The sequence below is a fragment of the Pezoporus occidentalis genome, unplaced genomic scaffold (genome assembly GCF_034315485.1).
Source record: "Pezoporus occidentalis ecotype Australia unplaced genomic scaffold, CSIRO_AGI_Poc_V1 ctg25, whole genome shotgun sequence".
NCBI classification, from domain to species: domain Eukaryota; kingdom Metazoa; phylum Chordata; class Aves; order Psittaciformes; family Psittacidae; genus Pezoporus; species Pezoporus occidentalis.
In genome coordinates, this window is record NW_026914394.1 from 5,474,628 (window position 1) to 5,493,371 (window position 18,744).

General features: G+C 56.5%; 2 protein-coding genes and 1 long non-coding RNA gene across 5 annotated transcripts in view; all 3 read right to left on the reverse strand.

Annotated features, from left to right (window-relative positions):
* The window catches only part of SSBP3 (single stranded DNA binding protein 3), a 55,760-nt gene extending 44,102 nt beyond the window's left edge, over positions 1-11,658 (reverse strand). For 2 of the 3 annotated variants that reach the window (XM_062623091.1, XM_062623089.1), the window contains exons 1-4: positions 11,466-11,657; positions 11,217-11,289; positions 10,950-11,011; positions 10,351-10,435 (exon numbers count right to left, since the gene is read on the reverse strand). In XM_062623091.1, the coding sequence (XP_062479075.1) occupies positions 10,351-10,435; positions 10,950-11,011; positions 11,217-11,289; positions 11,466-11,521 (276 nt within the window). In that variant the 5' untranslated portion in view covers positions 11,522-11,657. Of the gene's footprint in view, positions 1-10,350; positions 10,436-10,949; positions 11,012-11,216; positions 11,290-11,465 lie in introns of all 3 variants that reach the window. The other variant, XM_062623092.1, reaches the window with a different exon arrangement.
* The window catches only part of LOC134165912 (NADH-cytochrome b5 reductase-like), a 131,737-nt gene that overhangs the window by 64,508 nt on the left and 48,485 nt on the right, over positions 1-18,744 (reverse strand). The gene's annotated exons all lie outside the window — the stretch shown is intronic.
* On the reverse strand, positions 472-7,733 carry LOC134165901 (uncharacterized). The gene is made up of 2 exons (XR_009965685.1): positions 1,881-7,733; positions 472-1,450 (listed from the first exon to the last, which is right to left on the reverse strand). It is a non-coding gene; the product is annotated as an uncharacterized LOC134165901 (long non-coding RNA).

Consider the following 18,744-nt stretch of genomic DNA (forward strand, 5'->3'; position numbering starts at 1 on the left):
GCCACCCAGCACACTGTCATTCCCTTGTTAAGATCTTGGGAGAGAAAAAGCCTCCGCTGGCACCGCTGTAAAGGATGCTCAATGGCAAATGTTGAAGGGATCTCCCCTTTTCCTACCCTTCTTAAGGTCAGGGTGGGGGCAGCACGTGACAATTCCTGCTTAATTCCCCCTCAAAGATGGAAACTTGCTCCCAATGCTGCCTTATTCCCACCAGCATGCTCCAAAATCATCATAAAGAGAGGTGTGAGGGCCCGTGCAAACCCAGCCCTGCTCTGGGGCTGTGGTGAGATGGGCTGCTGGCATTGCTGCCAGGCTCCGGTCCTGCCCTCCGACCTCGTCCCCATGCCAGCACCCCTGCATGTTGCCAAGTGGCTGGCGGGAGAAACTTAATTAGCCATGTCCATCAACCCCAAACATCTGTAACCAGCAAAATTTACAACCAGAAATAAAGAGGAGTGACCTTCGCGGTGCTGAAAGACAGTTGGGTTCTTGTATTACAACGGTAGGGACAGGCAAAATTCATTATCTCTAATAGCCGTCCTTATAACCAGATTAAACACAAAGGCAGCAATTCCATATTCCCTGACCTGCCACCGTCCCCATCCCAAGCAGAGGGGACCTCCCCTCTGCTGCAGCACTGCTCACACAAACCCCACCACTGCTAATTCAGCTGACGTTTATGCATGTGGCATCTCCATCCCTCTTACCAGGGAAAAACAATACCATGGCCCATCCCACCCCACCGGGCTGGGGACACGCAGCTGGGGTCACAGCCCTCCTGGTCCTTCTCCAAGGAGATGCTCAGCTCCCTCGCGAGCATCCCAGGGTACCAACGGTGAACTCCCCACCGCACCAGGGATGCTGTGGTGGTACCCAGAGCAAGGATGCAAGGGAAAAAACACCTATCTTCAGCACACAACCAACCAGAGCCTGACCCTCCAGAAATAACCATCGCCATGTCCCAGTGAATGCATGTTCCCAAGCATGAGGGGTTGTGTCTTGAAGATGCAGCCAAAGCTTTCACCTCCAGCTGTGAGATGCATTCGGTGCCAATCACCAGCCGAGGAGCAAGAGCCTGTTATTTTCATCAGAGGATGTTCTCTGTGGGGACCTTTCGCTGCCAGCCAGCAGAAACAAGCCACTGGAGACAACTTGAGCCTCCTAATGGCTGTTTCTTCACTGGCCCCTGCGCCAGCGCAGCTCCTTCTCTAGGAGATGAGCACCAGTGGGTTTCTCCCATGCCCAACAGCAACAAGTCCAACTGCTTGGAAAACACTTAAGGTGGGGGAGGAAGCTCCAAATGGACCATGTGGATGGTGCACGGCGCTGGAGCAGCGGTAAAAGTTGAAATTAATTAGCTGGCAAGATGACAAAGAAGCCATTGTGCAGCACGGTGGAGCAATCCAAGTACAAAGGCTTTATATAAGTCATGTTGAAAACTCCTTGATGACTGCAGGTAAGGACGGACAAGCTGTCAGGACGTGCCATGACACCCTGAAGGGCTCTGGGACAAGCAAGTAAATGTGCTGTTACCGATGAAACAAGCACTGGGTGCTCCAGCCTGGACCTTCTCTCCAAAGAAGACTGGCAAAGGCATGAAGCACCTAGGTGTTGTTGGTGCTGCGGTGCCCAGGATAAAGCAAAATGGGATGGTTTGGGTTTTTTTCCATGGAAAACTGCACTTGGGCTGGGCTGGAGATGCCCATGTGCAATATGGACCAGTGACTGCTTCCCTGTGAGCTCCCACCTCCATCCCCAGCCATACCCCCCCAAGCACACACAGCATGCTGAAAGCACCCCTCATGAGAGCAAGCATTCCAAAGCGTGGCTGCCCCTGCCTCAAACCAGACCCCAAGAGGGTCTTACAAAACCAGACCTACCTCCTGTGTAAGAGAAAGACCCAGCTAAAGGGTGTCCATCACCAACAGGCAAACCCACGTTCTGTTCCTTGGGAAGAACAGGCACCCTGCCCTGAGCCACTGGGACACAGGAGTGGGACAAGAAGGGATGCAGCTGTGATGATGAGGCTGCTGCCGCCAGCCATAACCTTCCCTCTTCACCTCCCCATCCCACAGGCAGATGGATGGTGGTGCAGGGGGAGGCCGGCTGTGACGCAGAAAGGAGGAGGGAAGCACGTCTCCCTCCTCATCCTCCTCACTGCAAGCACCACTCCCAGGCAGGGGGATGTGGAGGCTCAGGCAGCCCCTGCGCCCCACAGGCTGCCCTTATCCCAGTGGGGTTCCCTCCAGAAATGGGGACACGCACCCAGTGAGGGCCAGGCAGAGCAGGAGGATGCTCTGTTGGGCTTTGGCAGGGGAGCAGAGCCAAACGAGACACTGCAGCCTTATCTGCCCACCCCAAACCAGCCTCGAGGAAGCGCCCTGCCCCCTTCCCCAGCATACACCACCTTTTTCACTTAAATAAAAAGCAAAACACACCAACCCAACAAACCAGGCTCCCAGCTCCTCCCCTGCCCTGATGCTGAGCTGCAAAAGCACTGCCTGGGGCAGGCAGCAGCTCTGTGCCTGCTCTGGAGGGAGAGCCAGGCACTGTTGGCTCACATGGGGGTGATGCAGGGGCATTTTTCTCCTTATGGTTGCCAGAAGTTAATAGATAAGTAAAGCCAAGGGTTGGGAAACCCTCAGTGCAAGCCTGGAACTAAGGGAATGCCGGCCAACCACTTGGTGGGCACTCGGTGCTGGACCAGATGTGATGGCAGAAGCATGTGTGGGAGCTGGGGCAGGAAGGGGGCACAGAAGAAAACCCACATCAGGACGGAGGGACTGGCTTAGGGCTGCTGTGCCCACTGGGAATGCCATGGGATGCCAGCACCTACGCCATGCTGGGAGTCAGAGGTGCTGCAGTGCATCCTTGCAGCTAAACAATCCCAATTATAGGTGCAGACTCAGCCCTGCAAGACTGCGAGAAACCAGCCCAAATCCAGGGAATAAACCCCACCCCAAGCCGCGTCTGAGGCGAGCAGAAGGGGCGGCGAGAGCTCATTTTCACTACAGAAAGCCACCGCACCCCAGGAGGAGAGGCACCAGATCAAATGTTCAAGGGTTGATGCAGAAACATTAAGGAGGGGGGAAAAATGGGAAAGAAAATGTTAGCTTAAGACACAGCCAGAGGTCTTCCTTTGGACTTTATCTCGAGGCGGCAGGCTGCAGCGGCGCTGCTCGCACACACACAGACAGACAGACGGACCCCACAGCCTCCTGCCCAGCCTGGGGGACACAGAGGTGGAAATCACCTTGCTAAAAGCCACTGGTTGTGGTGGTGATGGCAATGGAGGAGGAAGAGTAAGGCAGGCTGGAGGGTACCTGATGGCTGGGTGTGAAGCGCTGCTCTGCCATGCTGCCCCAAACACACACCAAACACACAGGCACACGCACCTACATCTATCTGCGTCCATATGTAAACCTTAATTCTCCATATTGCATGGATATAACTGCATATATAATCACATATATATATATATTGCTTAATGCTGATACTAACAATCTCCATACACGCAGCATTAAACTCAGGCAGGAGGCTGGGCATTTCTCCTCCAAAAACTACATGATTTAAATGCACAAACCTGAGACAAAAGAAAAGCTGCCTTTACCAAAGGGAGCTGCACAAACCTCACCCAAATACCCCCAGGCAGCCTTCTTACTCCAGCCAGGCGCAGGGAATGGGTATCACTCCTATGGGATGCAGGGATGGGAGCAGGGAGGTGGCGGTGGGGAGGCTGTGTCCTGGCACACATGTGGGAAGCAGCATTCAAAATCAGCATTGCTGTGTTTTGGAAATCCCCCCCCTTGACTGCTCAGCTGCAGCTTTGAACTCAGCTCCTGGCACTTGTGGCCACAAGCAGGAGTTGTGAGAGAAGAAAAGAAAACAACAGAACCCAAAGCAAGGCAGAGGCAAGGTATTTGTTTACTTGCAAAGAGCTGGGTTTGCTCCCTGCCAGCATGGAGGAGAGTGCTGCTTCCACCCCACAGCCCCTGGTGGGTCTCCCCATGGGAATCTGCAGGGTCAGGACTTTCATGGAAAAGCTGCTGGGAAATAAGGTGTGGGGGGGGGAACATGTGGGTTGATCAGAAGCCTCAGTGGGAGTTTCAAACCTGACCCACGAGGGGGATGCCGGTGAAGCAGCGGTGTGATGCTCATGGGGATACAGCCTGCTCTGTGGTCCCCGTGGGCAGACCCCAGCACTGGTTGGGATGCGCATGAGCTGCTGTGGGTGCTGCGCTGCTCTCCCCCTGCCATCCCCTTTGCTCATAAGGACCAAACGCCGCTGCAGTGGGTCCCCCACCTCTTCTCTAGCACACACACACCCCCCCTTCACCAAGGGTTTTGCACAGCCGGGTGCCATTTAGGTGGTGCCAGCTCAGCCATGGGGCCATGCACGGTGAAGGAGGAGTCAGAGCCAGAGCCCTCCGCCCGCTCCTGAGCCCCGCTCCAGCAGCTGTTTCCAATAGATCTAGGGACAGCTTTACAAGAGAAAAACCGGGAACAAAAGGTAGGAGAAAATCCAAGTTTCCAAGGTAAGGAAGGAAATGATCAGGAGAACAGGAAAGCCTCACTCGTACCCAATACATGGCGTCCTGACCTAACGAACCTCCCCACTGCCCGCTGCAGCAGCATGGGGAGCCCCCCCGCCCCAGTACAGCCCAGCCCAGCACAGCCCCTTTGTTCCTGGGAAGAGACCCCAGAAAGCAGGGGAGGGCAGGGCTGCGAGCTTTGTGCTCGCCCACAGCCGAGCATCTGCCAGGGGCGTTCGCTCCCGCCGCGGTCCCCTCGCCGGCCTCACCGCGCTGGCCCACGTGGCCGCGGCGCTGCCGGGGCAAACAATGGGATGGCGCGGGCTGCTCGCCATGCAAGGCCTTCCTCCCCATCATCATCCTCCTCCTCCCTGCTGCAGGCTTGGCCTGCCATCGAGGAGGGGGTTAGAAACAGAACACAGAAAACCTATAGATAATAAGACTTGGATCTGCCCTGCTGGCGCGCATCGGTGAGGGCATGCTGAATTGCGAACGCCAAGCGGGGTGATGGGGATGGCACAGCACCCAAACGCACACCCCGACATCCACGAGAACAAGAGGTCCCCGACTGTGGCTCAAGCCATCCCATTGTCAGGCAGGACGGAAGAAATCCTCCTTCTCCTCCCGTCCCAACCCCGGGCTTTTCCGGAGAAACCCCTCCCGGATCGGATCCAGAGAAACTTTGCATCTTCACACCATTTGTTGACACAAAATCCATCCCCTGCCTTACTTTTGCAGAGGCACTTGGGGTGGGGTAGAAGGGGGGGAACGTCTGTTTCCATTTGAATCTGTCAAAATTAGCATTCAGTAATTAAAAATCACACCCTTTCTCTTAATAACCTAACCAGCATGATACAATCAGGTTGTGCCAACTCTTTAATCTAATTGACTAATTACAGATTTTAATTTAGTCAGTTACTGAACAACTGTTGACAATTTGTTTTCATTAGGGACAGAACAGGATAAATATTTAGGCTCCCCAGTCAAAGACTAAGACATAAGCTCTGGGCTCTGACCTCCAGTTTCACGCCGGCGCCTTCTCCATCGGCATCACCCACGGAAAGGTGCTGCTCTGAACCACCCCGATCCCACCACCGCGCAGTGGGAAGCACAGCAGCAGAGGTTGCCTTGTCCCAATAGCCAATATTGTTTAAAACAGAGCATTAAACCAACCCAGCTTTGCACAGCACCGTGGTAAAAGGGGGGTTTAAGGGATGCTCAGGCTCGCAGGCAGGATGCGCACACCAGTACCTGGAACTGGGAGGGAAGCTGAGCCCAGTGAGCTGCTGGGAGAAGGAATTTGTGTATGTGTTTTGTGTATTTCTTTATAGTGATGTGGAGCCTTGCCGCTGCTCCTGGCAGCCTGCCACTCCCGAAGGAAAACTCCTCTCTTCGGTTATCTACCAGGGAGCCCTGTCCCTGCAGAGCGGGGCTAGATAGAGCCCAGATGGAATGCAATCCCACATGGAGATGGGATGAAGCTGCATGTTCTGCCATGCCCAGGGCTCAGGTAATATTCGTGGGGGCTCCCATGGACCACACAAAGCTGTTCCCATCCTCTGCCCTTGCGCTGTGCCAAACCTACCCCAAAACCACCTGCTCTTCTGTGCAATGCGTTTCTAATGCATGTGCTGCAAAGGGCATACGGCAGAAGAGCTCATGGACCACCACCACCAGAGAAGAACTCATGGAGCACCACCGTCACCACAAAAGCATTCATGGACCACCACCAGCATCACGCTTGCTGGTCCCACTCACACCCTATGCAGCCATGGGTGCCTACAGCAAGAGTCTCACAGCCTTTGCTGGTCCTGGAGAGGGAAGACAGCCTGGTACAGGAGAGGTGACAGTCACCTCGTCTGCCAGGTGCCACCAACATCATGAGGTGGCCACACAGACACCAAGGAGCAGAAGATGCTCTGACAACAAGGAGATGTCACTCTGAAGCCTGGGGACATCAACGCCAGGATGGGGCACCTGTCCTGCATCCATCCAGGGCACGATGGACACATCCATCAGAAAAGGACCATTTTCCACACCTCACCTCCAAAGCGTGCTAGGAGAACACTTACAGCAGTGCAATGACTGGATTTGGGGTTCAAACTCCAGCGCCTGGGTGACACTCTCAGCCAGTACCTCCAACAGGCCAAAACTGTTCCAGATCACTGGGTTTCATCTCATCCCCCACCAAGCATGCTAATGCAAACAAGCCCATATGTTATGTCCATCCATCTCCAGAGGCTTCAGAAACCTCTTCAATAAGACCTCAGTCCAAGAGGAACTGTTTCAGATGTGGGGGGAACGCAAGAACCTTGCCTGTCCCCAACCAGGATGGAAGGACACGAGCCCCAAGCACACCACCTTCTCCCAGAGCGGCAGCGAGCACCGCCACTGCAGCAGAGCATCCTTCCAGACCCAAGTTAGAAAGAACTGCAGCAGCTTTCCAAAGTTAAAACAATAAAATCAATACTTTACATTAATGGCAAGCTGAAGCCACCACTCCATACATCTTACACTGCAAAAACAGCATCTCAAGTGCTCCCAAGTGTGGGTCCTTCTCAGGGGAAAAAGCAGAGGAGGGGAAGGATGCAGTCAAAGTCTCCAGAAGCCAAAGGCTACCCTGATTTTTCTCCCCTGCACACTGACACTCCGAGCTGGCCGTGCAGGCAGAGCAATACCACAAAAAGTATGTAGCAACAGTCAACTAGATTTAAGTTCATTTTCTATAGCTCGAGGCCAAAATCGACTGAAGTGGTTCTGGTGATCAAGTTTTCTGCAATTCCCCTTTCTGTGTATTAGCTCTTTGACAGAAATTCACTGCGGTATTTAAACTGGCAGTCATCACCGCTAACTCAAATTGTATTGGCTTTCATGGCGTTGAAATGCTCAACTGCGACCAGCCATCGGCCAATTCCCAGATAACGCCGCGGCTGAAATCCCCTGTCATGCCGAGCGATCCCGTTGCAAGCTCGCCGGCTCCAGGAGCGTGCCGGAACGCCGGCACTCTCGCCATGGGGCTTTGCCCAGTGTAGGAGCACAAGTCAATGGCTACGGGTTGAGTTTTAGGAGTTGATGGTGTTTTTAACTTGGATAAACTCTTTGGATACTGGTGGGAGAAGCTGATTAATAACCCTCCAGACAGCTCAACTTGTCAGCTGCATTAAGACTCGCAGCCGTGCTGGAGATGGAAGGAAAAGAGAAGCACGGTTGTTCCTCATGCCTGCTCCAGGTGGATCCCTGCTTCCATCACCCCTTTCCAACAAGCCCCAGCAGCCTTTTGTCCCAGCTTAAGAGAAAAACCTCAGGGGAAAGGTAAAACCCAATATCCCTAAGCCGCTGCAAGAGCCCATGGCTTTCAAGGGTCTCCCAAAAAAGAAGGGTGGGATTTTTTCTTCTGCTTTTAATCTTGCCAAGCAGTTAAATATTAAAAACTGGAGGGGAAGCTGGCAATTTGTCCTGCTGTTCCTAATAGTTTTCATACGGTTGCACTGGGAGATGAAGTGGAAGTGATGCAGCATGCAAATCCCACTGTTAGCACCCCACTAACAAGGCGCACCATCCGCTTCCCGAAGACGTGTCTCCCAAGCCAGCACCCCTGTGGCTATGACAAGCCCTGGTGCTACCACACTGCTCCTGGACCATCCCTCTGTTTTGCCCTTCAAGGAGCATGGTAAATACATCATCTTTGGGTAAATAAAACCATACTTTGGGCAAAACCCAAGCTGGCTATGCAAGAGCTTGCCCACCGTTGGCCAAGTGCAAATAGAATGTCCTACCAATCTGGGGCAAGACTTGTACTGGGATACTTTGAATCACAAACACCATATAAAGCAATTCATGACTTACTGGTCCAGCCCCACTTGGGGCTTGGACCCTGCTTTAGATGTCACTCATTGCTGATGGGTTGCATCCCAGCTCCAGGACCCATCTGCAAGGCTGGCCACTGTGTTTACAGATACCAGGATCCTGCCCTAGCATGGAGACTGGTGAGAAACAAGGCGCTATTCACACTGCCCTGGTTATCATTGCGTTCTTTGGTCAATATTTAAGTTTTGGCTGGGCAGGTCCCTCGCCCTGTAAAGCACACGCTGCGCTGGGAAAACACCGCTCCTCACAGCGGGATTGTGCCATGAGCATCCGCCACCGGCCACGCCAGGGAGAAGCACAACCCCTGCTTGGAGGGCGAAACATGCCCCAGGAAACCAAACCAGTGGCACAAGCCAAGGCAAAGGGGAGTGAAGATCTTCTTTCAAGTCTTCGTGGTAAAACCCGAAAGGTAAAGGCACTTGGGGCTGTTACAAAACTGCGCTACACCGAGAATTAAAACCAAGCGGGACTGTGTCTATTTACAGTAAGCTTAAAGCAACGTGTATTAAAGAAGTTTATGTGAATCATCTAATGCACTCAGGCCCATTGTTAGAATTATTACCAAGCTAAAAAAAAGATTAATTTCTCTAAATACACTAAATCCTCAGACACGATGAGGAGACTGCTGTGAACAGAACATTACCACATCTTGGTTTTTAATGCCGTCTTCACCTGCGGCTTTGCCACCCAAAGATCTACCTTTGCCTTGCTCCTGATGAGCCTCCTGTCCCAGCCAAGCTCAAAAAAAAAAACCCAAACAGACCAGAATCTGGCCCCAAACACCCAGAAGCACGCAGCTGATCACAGTGAGCCAAGCACTGGTTGTCAGCCCTGACCCTCAGTTCAGGAGTTCATCATCTTAATCCAGCCCAGTAAAAACAAACGATGCAGAGAGCAGCCATGGGGAGGGATGGACAGATGGACAGCCCCCACCTAACAAACAGCCAGACCCGCTTCCCACATGCTCCAATGGGATGGACACCTCCCCACCTACAAGGCTCAGCTACAAGGCTCTCCAGCAGCCTGGCACTGCCCATGCCCCAGGGTGACAACCACATCCAGTGCCAGCACACGGAGGACCCCAAGGCACTCACCCAGCGCTACTTGCCGGCAAAGCCTCGTACATCCCAACCCAGGCATGTCGAGGCAACGAGAAACTTGGGAAGGGAGGGAAAAATGGTTTCCATACCATAGGCTCCCAGGAGCAGACAAAACCAGCTCCTGCTACAGGGTTTAAACTCACTTGACTAGGGTCCAAGCAAGCAGCCAGGTGACTAATCCTTTGATGCAAATTCCTCCCGACGTGTGCGGGATGGGAGCAGGCAGACAACCCATCACCCACCGGAGCCAACATACCATGCACCCTCACCAAAGGTGCGTCTTTGGGAGGCACCTCAACCCCAGGATCCCCACCCCTGGGTCACGCTAACACCTTACAGAGAACAACCCCAAATACTGATGCAGGAGATGCCCACCATCAACCAAAGGGGGGGCTGCAACACCATCTTCAACAAGCAAACACCTCTACCATGCTGGTCTCAAGCAGGGACTCAGACAACCACGGATGCCTCCAGCCATTCCAAAGGCAAGGAGATACCAAGTGGGGCATTCAACAGTGTTTGGGGGAATCTCCACCCTCCTCGCCACCCCAACTGAGGCATCCCCAGCACGAAATCTCTCACCATCGACCCTCTAGCAAACGCTTTGTTGTCCATTGCTATGCAAAAGCGCTTCATTCTACCAGCAGCCCGAATGCCTTTAAGTGCTTAAGATAAGTATCTGGGCTAATTTACATAATTGCAACGTTATGAAATACTGTTCAGTCAAACCAGAACGTTGTCGGTTCATAAAAACCCACCCTTGGTCGGTTCCATGCCGGCTCCCGGTGAGCGGAGGAGCCGGAGCTCCTCAACGCCGTCATTACCGCGAGGATTAGAAACTTGTTACTCACGTAGTCATGAAAGGCTTTCGCTTCACTCGAATGCTCACAAGTGTCTCGCCTTTCGGGAGCTGCGCAGTAAAGGTCCCAAAACACGCTGCGTGGTGGAGAGAGGCAAACACAGGCAGGCAGTTACTCATCGGGGCTCACGCACCGGCACCGGGGGTCATTGGAGGTGAGCTGCTTCCCACCCCGGTGGGCCCATGGGAGGGGACCTCAGGCTGTGCATCCGAGCTCGGCACCACTTGGATCTCTGGAAGCGCTGCGGCCACCAGGATGGGTGTTTTAAGAGGCAAAAAGTGGCCTTCGAGGGGTAACAACCACAGCACCTTAACGGCTTCTCCACCCACCACAGGCACCCCAAAGGCCCCAACACAACTTGGGCTCTCCAGGCGCGTCCAGCAGCCCTCCAGCCACCGAGCAGGAGGCTTTAGCTCCAGCCTGCCGCTTCCCAGCCCAACGCTCCCGGGGGTGTCCGGGGCGCTTCGGGACTCGGCTTGCTGCTGACTCACGCCTATCACCGTGGCTTCACCCCCCACCGCGGGGGCTGCGCACCCCCGACGGTGCCCCCAGCTTAGACGGTCCCGTCGCCGTCCCCCCTTGGTACTTACCACCACCAGGAGTGCAGGAAGCCGGGGGGCTCGCCCAGCGTGATGTTCTTCTCCCACCGGATCTGCGGGCGAGAGGAAGGCGGGTTGGAGGGGGGGGGGGGGGGTGGAAAGGAGGGAATAGAGGGGTGGGGGGGTTTAGGGGTGGTCACGGGTGGGCGTGGGCCCCCACGCTCGGCGACCCCCCGGCGCCGCCGCCGCCCCGCGCAAGATGGAGGGCGGGCGTGCGTGCGGCGGCGCACAAAGGGCGCGGGGGGCGGCGGGGCTCACCTCGGACAGGAAGGTCTGCGCAGACTTCTGGGCGCCGACGTGCAGCAGGTACTCGTAGACGTACAGCGCCAGCCTGCAACAGCCGAGCGGCGCCCGTCAGGGGGGCAGCAACGGGAAAGGGAAGGAGGAGCCCCCCCCCCGCCCGCCAGCCCGCCCCGCACAAAGCCACCCTCCACCGCCGCCCCGCTTCCACCTCGCACCCCCCCTACACTTCCCCGCTCCTCCCGCCGCCGCCGCCGCCGCTCTTACTTCTCCCGCGCCTGCCCGTCCGAGGGCACCGCCGAGCCCTTCCCTTTGGCGAACATGGTCCGCGCCGCGCAGGGGGTGGCGGCCGCCGCCGCTGCCGGGAGCCGCTGTGCCCGCCGCGGAGGGAGCGCCGGGGGCTGTCAGAGCGCGGGCCGCCACCGCGCCCCCATCGCCCCGCGCCCGCCGCCGCCGCTCGCTGCGCCCGCCGCGCCGCTGGCCGCGCACCCGAGCGAAGCCACGCCCCCTCACCGCCGACGGGCGCTCTCCTCCGCCAATCAGCGCCGGGAGAGGGCGGGGCCGAACCGAGCCACGCCCCGCTCCGGAGGCGGCGGGCGGCCTCCCGCGGCGGGGAAGGAGGGAGGGAGAGCGGCGGCGCGCGGTCCTAGCGCCCCTCCCCTGCTCGGCCCGCTGGCGGCGGGGCTGCCCTGGCGCCGTGCCGCGCTATGGCCCTTTAAGGAGCCGGGCCGCGGCGCGCAGCGCACGCTGATTGGTCGGCGCCGCCCTCGGCCTGGCTGTGGGGAGCCCTAAGGGGAGCCTGGGGCCGGGCTTCCCCCCCCCCGCTGCCAGCTTGAGCGCCTCTGGTAACGGGGCGAGGCTGGCGGCGGGGCCTCGCTGCCTGCCTGTCTTCGAGGCCCTTAAAAACAACGGGGAAACGCGCCCCGTCGGGGCTCCTCTCGCCGGGGTGTCGGGCAAGGGCACCCCTGTGTTAGGAGGCTGGGCTCTGCACCCCTCATCCCGCCGCGGGTGGGAATTCCCTGTGGGAATGTAGGCGCAAACTAACCCGGGCTCCCTGCTTTTAGTGACAGGTTACGCAGGACCAGATGTTGGAGCAGCACAAAAATAGGGGCTGCAAAGAGCTCTTCCCCTTGCCCCAGGCTTGCCTCTGTGTCCAAAACAGCGAACGGAAAGCAGCTGGGATGGAGGCTGTGTGCTGGGTAAGGCTGTGTGATCAGATAGGTAAGACTGAGAGGTTAAACACATTGAGCCTCATCCTGCCAACACTGAGGAGTCTGAACATGGCTTTATGCGCCCGGCATCCCTCCTGTAAGGGCAGAGAGGCCCCTGAAGGCGGTGTGGGGAGCCGTGGGGCGGAGGAGTGCCTCCTGGGGCTGTGCGTAGTGCTGCTGCGCCCCGTGGGAATGTTCCCGGCCGTAGGGACCTGCCTGAGCAGGGCCAAACTCGCTTTAAAGCACGGCTTAAAGCAAGCCGTGGTTGGAAAAGAGATCTCCTGGCAATGTGGTAGGTGGGGAAGGATCAAGACTTGGAGGCATCCTAGATCTTTGCTTTGGAAAGAGGAAAACTGGTGTTTCACACCAGGTTTGGTTTGCAGGGTGATGGTGGAGATGACAAGACAGGTGTTAAGAGCTATGCTCTGTGCATGCCTCTGCAGCAGAGACCGGAGGGCCAGGCCAGACAAATCCCAGACTTTGTGTCTCCGGAGCCTTTGCATCCTGCTGCTGTGCTGATGGGCTCAAAAATAACTGGGAGCTCCCGTGGGATTGAGGCTATGGGATGAATCAGACCCTCCAGCAGCGCTAAACGTCCCTGGTTCAAAACAGTACTCTCACATTCTATACCCTCTGCACCAAGGTGGGAAGCATTAATGCTGCTGCCATGGTTGGTGCCATGCCCTCTGCAGCTAAAGGACCTCTCCTTGCGCAGGGTATTCCCTGCCGTGCTCCTCACTGGGAGCTTGTTTGCTTTGAAGTCATTGATTTTCTGGGATAGGTGAGTGGACAAAACACAGCCACCTCCTCTCCCAGCCCCTGGGACATGAAGCTAGCCCAGGGAAACACGCTGGGAGCCGGGCTCTCCCATCTATAGGTGCCTTCATCAGTCTGCTTGCAGGTCACCAACCAGGAAGGGAGGACACCTCCGAGATGCTCTGAGTAGAGACAGCCTGGGGGAGCTGGGAAGCTGCTTCATCCTCCCTCCTCTCCTCCAGACCAGCTCCAGTTCTTGGCTGTTGCTAGGGGAGATGGAGAAGAGCAGTTTGACGGAGAGCTTCCCGTAAGTGAACCGAAGGGAAGTAGCAATACTGCCATCCCAGGGTGGCACAGCCCGACCTGCCACATGCCAAGTGTCAGCACAGTGAGGGTGGGAACTGCTGGCCCGGGTGAATCCACCGGCGACCTGATGATTAGAACAAATTACAATCTGGTGCTTTGGACCAACTCGGCCCGGGTTCAGAAGGGAGGCTAATTTCATCTCATCACCACCGCAGAACGCAATTAAATGGCTCTGCAAAGTTCTAACGCAAGTCACGGCAGGAAACTCGGGGAGAGAAATAAATCCCCACACCCAGAGGCAGCCGCTCTGTCTAGCCGAGTCGCAGGAGGACATGATGTTGGCTACCGAGCACTCCCAAGCCTTGGAGGTCTCCTTTGCTTGGCCAAGCTTTCTCTTTGTCAGGAGTTTTACTTGGGTTGCAGCAATTAAGGCACCAGAAGTCATTAAAAACCCCAAACCGAGAGCTGCTTTAACCACCAGCCTGGGGATTTCTCCCAGCCGTTAGGGTGTATTGCAGAGTGCCCATCCAGCAGGATGACCCAGGAGACCCTGCTCCATGCCCAAAGGCAGGAGAAGGTGCTGGGTACCCACAGGGAGCAAGCAGCATCCCCTGTGCACAGCCAGGGGAAGGCACGGAGGCACCAGGCTCTACCAGCAGCTCATGTGGGGCTGCTGTGGGATCCCCGTGGGCAGGCTCCCAGTGGGCAGGGATGCGCAGCAGGAAGGACAGGTTTGGGAAGGAGTAGCTGTGGGAAGAGTGGCCTGTGCACGTTGCATATTAATGCTCCGCGTGCTTTAATTGCAGCAGGGCCTATCGCGCGGGGCCATTAGCATGCAATGCAGAGGAACACGTATTTTTTGGGATGCCTGCCTGGCTCGCGGGCTCTCAGCCACAGGGAAAGGGAAGGGGGGGAGCTGTGGGATGCAGGGAGAGGTGTAACTCGTCCCCTCCCTGGGGATGCCGCTGGAGCTGCAGCTCCTTCCTCGAGCCCCTGATTCATCCCCGCTGCCATCTGCTGCACCCTCGCTCTTCCCCACAGATGTCCTTCTTCCTTCCCCAGAAGGAGATGAGAGCCGGGGACGAGGTGCCAAGCACAGCTTCAAACAACATCTAATAAAACACGGGATTAATGTCTCCTGACTGGTGCTCAATGGCTCTGATTAAGCAGAGCAGGATTTAATTAGCTTGTTTGGACTGCCTCGAAACCTGTGCCAAAGGTGGGGAGTCTCAGCGGCTCATCCCACCGACCACGAGCCGATGGGGACCTGCAGGTCCTTCCCCTGTGGAGCAGAGCCCACTGCTGTCCCACCGGCTCCTTCGGGATCCCCTGACCATCCTCTGCCAGCCCCTCGGCTGTGCTTAATCCCAGTGGCACCCCTGGGGCAGGCACGGCAGGAGGATGGGTGATGTGGGTACAGGCAGGTTGGTGCCCCTGCCAAAGGGGTGCTTCTGGCTTCCCAAGCTGCGTCTCACCCTCCAAACCCTGTGCCTCCTGGCACAAGCCAAACTCGCCCTGCCGCCAGCGAGTCCTTGAATGTAAAGTAACCCTGTTCTCTCCCTGATTTACTACCAGTTGCTGGCTCCTCTCCTCTCCCTCCGCCTGTCTCCTTTAACCCATTTCATTATCTATGCTAGCTTAGGCTTGTCTACGTGGGAACATCACGGGGAAGTTGTTGCAAAATAGATGGGCTGTGAATGTAAAGCACGGCTGCTATTCACCAGCAGCTCGGATTCCTCACCGCAATCCTGCATGAACCTCGGCTGCAGGCAGGCATTGCAAAGAGCAGAGCAGGAGCACCCATGTGGGATACAGCTCCCAGGCTATGGGGAAGGCTGGGACATGGTGCTGCATTCCTAGAGCCAGCACTCCTGGGATTTCCACAAACAGAGGTAGAAGGCTCCAAAGGGGAAGGCACCAAAGATAAGAGCCAAGGAGCACAGACAACTTGTGAGCCCCAAACTTGCGCTCCTGGGCGTGGGTTGGACTCTTGAGGCACAGGGTGAGCTGTGCAAAGGCAAAACCCAAAGCGTTAGACCCTGTCACCCCATTGTCCTGCCAGGGTCACCTCTGCCCACCTCCAACCAGTGGCAACCACTCTGGGTGAGTCTGGGCTGCCTGGTCTTCACCTCCCATGCTGCTAGCATCCACCTCCCTGCAAGGGACATCCCACCCCAAGCAAGCCAGCACACAGGAGCCGTGGTGCTGCCCAGCCTGGCTCCTACCAGTGCCGGTGTCTTTGCTGTGCTGCGTCTGATCCTGCGCACTCCAGGAGCAGCTACGTGGGGACAAGCAGGGCACCGGCATGGGGTGAGGGTGCTGCAGGGGGTTACTGATAAGTGGTGCCTGTAGGTCTCTTATGGAGATAGAGCAGCAGAGACACCTCCCCAGGGGGTTCCTGTGTGTCTGCACATCCCCCAGACAATGGGATGGTGCCTGTCTTGGGGTTTCCTTGATCATCCCATAGGGATGGGCTGTGAGCTGCACTACCCACTGCCCGGTGCCATCCGTTCTCAAGCGAAGGGTCTCAGCCTTGCTGGGGTATCAGCGGTTGTCAACTGCCTCTGCAGCCAGGCAGAAACCCCTTTATCAACCACCTATCTGCAGTTTAACATCAGTGGTGGCCTTATCCCCTGCCCTTGCTGAGGCTGGCTTTAGGTGAGAAGCAGGCACCCAGCTGGTGTTATGGGAACCCAGTGCAGCCTCCTCGCCCTGTGCAGGAAGCGCCTTTGGGTCTTATCTCTCCCGTTTCTCCTCCAGGCTCAGTCTCTTATCTGTCACCTCTTCCCTCTGTCCCTGCCTGATAGGCACCACCGGCAGTGCCCCGCGCCAGCCCCTGCAATGGGCAGGAGCGTCCCTTTGGCTCTGTTTTTCTGGGATGCCCCACGGAGTGTGACCTTGGGTTCCAGAGCACACGTTCCCCCTGCTGCCAGCGGCCCCATGGGTGCTTCCATCCCGTTGGATGCAGGATGCTGCATGCACTTGGCTCACCCTCAGGCCATGGACCCTGCTCCCACACTGCACTGAGCACCCTTTTCCTACCTCAAAACCAAACCCATTTCATTGGCCCCATGCTTTCCTGGCTTGCTCCTTCACTTTGTTATATGGAAACTCTGTGACCGGCTCTCCCACTCCGACCTTCAGGCAGGGAGCACTTCCCCATCCTGCTTTCACCCTTACTGTTTTAAGCACGGTCTCTTTCTCCCTCTGAGCGCTCATCATTCGTGTCTAGCCTGTGCAATGTGCTGACCCAGCACTCCTGCCCGCTCCTCCATCCGTTTTGCCTCCACACATAATGCACCTCCATAATCTCCTGAGGAAGGATGTGCAGAGCAGGGTCACAGTGCTGCATCAGGAGCTGTGATCACACAGGGTCCCTATGCACCAGCCCATGGGGCCCTGCTCCTGGGTTTTCCTCACTGTCCACCCCACTTCTTGGCCCAGATACCTTCAGGGATGTGGGAAACCCCAAAACATGTCATTAGGGGGCTGCCTGCAGGGTGGTGATGCTGCTTTGCGATGCTCCTGCTGTGCTGGCTGGCTCACTGGCCCTTGGGACCTCTGTGCTCAGGCTGTTGAGAGCCTTCTCACATCCATGCCCTGGCTGCTGCCAAGTAGGAAGGAGGCAGGGACTTGTGACCACTTGCAACAGCCTGGGGAGGAACAACAGCCCAGATGTGGACAACAGCTCAGATGTGGACAACAGCCCAGGTATGGACAACAGCCCAGATGTGAATAGCCCAAATGTGACCACAGCCCAGATGGGAACCGTATCCCAGCTCTGACCATGCCACAAGCCAGGGGATGCTTCGTGCCAGTGCTGCTGCCCCACTGCCTCCCTCTACTCCCAAATCTCTTATCCTGCTGCTAGTGCAGCCTCTGGGGCTTTGCCATGCCCACAGCCCAGGTGCCACCACCCTCACACGGTGCCACCAGCATCATCAACCCATTAAGCAACACAAGAGCCATCGCATCAGACCTAGATGGACGTGTGGGCTGTAACTGCAAGACCTCATTAGCTTAATGAATGAATTTCAAAGCTGGGCTTTGGATGAGGTTTGGGCATACAGCAAACTCTTTGGGAGTGACAGGTTAGGACATGGCCTTGGTGTCTCCAAAAAGCCTCGTCTCCTGGTTTCTGAGCGCAGCAACCACCAAACCAGGAGGCTCTCATAAAGGAAATCAGCAAAGACAACTACTTTTATGTGTGCGCTTAAGTATTTAGGTCAGTATTTTTAGACTAAATAGCCGTGGGTTGGTTCCTATCTTTTCACTTCCATTTTTCACACTTCAGCTTCATTTTCCCGAATCTGGTTGCACTGAAGCAGCAATCGGGTGTTTTCAAAGCTCTCACACCTACCAGCGCCCTGACCTCGCTGGCTATGAGCACAATTGGGGGCTCAATCCATCCCCCTTTGCCTTAAAGATATCCCTGGGAGCAAGCAAGGGAAGGGAGGGATGTGCTACGTGGGGGTCAGCTCTGCAAGGCTGTGGGGAGCTTTGCTGGTCCATACTGGGTATGGGGAGCACATAGCGCACAGCTGTGATTAAACACGATGGATGTGTGCACGGCTCCAATCCTGCACCCAGTGCCACCCAGGCCCAGGGACAGCCCCGGCCGCGCGCTGGGCGTTGCACCCTGCAGCCTGCTATTAAAAGCAAACCATCTAGAAGAGTCCTTCGGAGCGAAAGCAGCTTTTAAAGGAAACATTGGCAGCCTGGTTTGGCTTGCAGCAGCGCCTGCCTTGCGAACGGCCTCCAAAATTAGAAGAGGCTCCGAAACTTAGGATGGATGTTACTGCAGCACGGTGGGGAGGGGGAGAGAAGGGGAGGCTCCAACCCGCTGTGCTTCCCCTGAAATCAGGGTGCTGCTCCATAGCCCATCGAGACCCCCTTGGTTTGGGGGGGGGGGGGGAAGATGGGATCGCTGTGGGAATGGGAATCAGCGCCTGGCTGGTGTGGAAGTCCTGGGCACGCACATGTGGCTGGGAAAAGCAGTGGTCTCTCTGTGCTAAACATGCTCCACGGGAGTGACGGGGATGTGCCAAAGCCTCTTCATGGCTTAGCTCCTAATAAACACGCTGCGGATGGGAAGCGAGCCCTTGGCTTTTCCAAGTGTAAGTGAGCAGGGAGCTCACCCCGGCCGTGCTCCAGCCCTATGAGCTGAGGGGACCCGGGGGGCACAGGGCACATCCCTGTGGGTCCCTGGGGTTGGGGCTGGGCTCCTGCCTGCTCTCCATTGCTCCTGGGGGTGTTTATCCTGGAATAAAGCA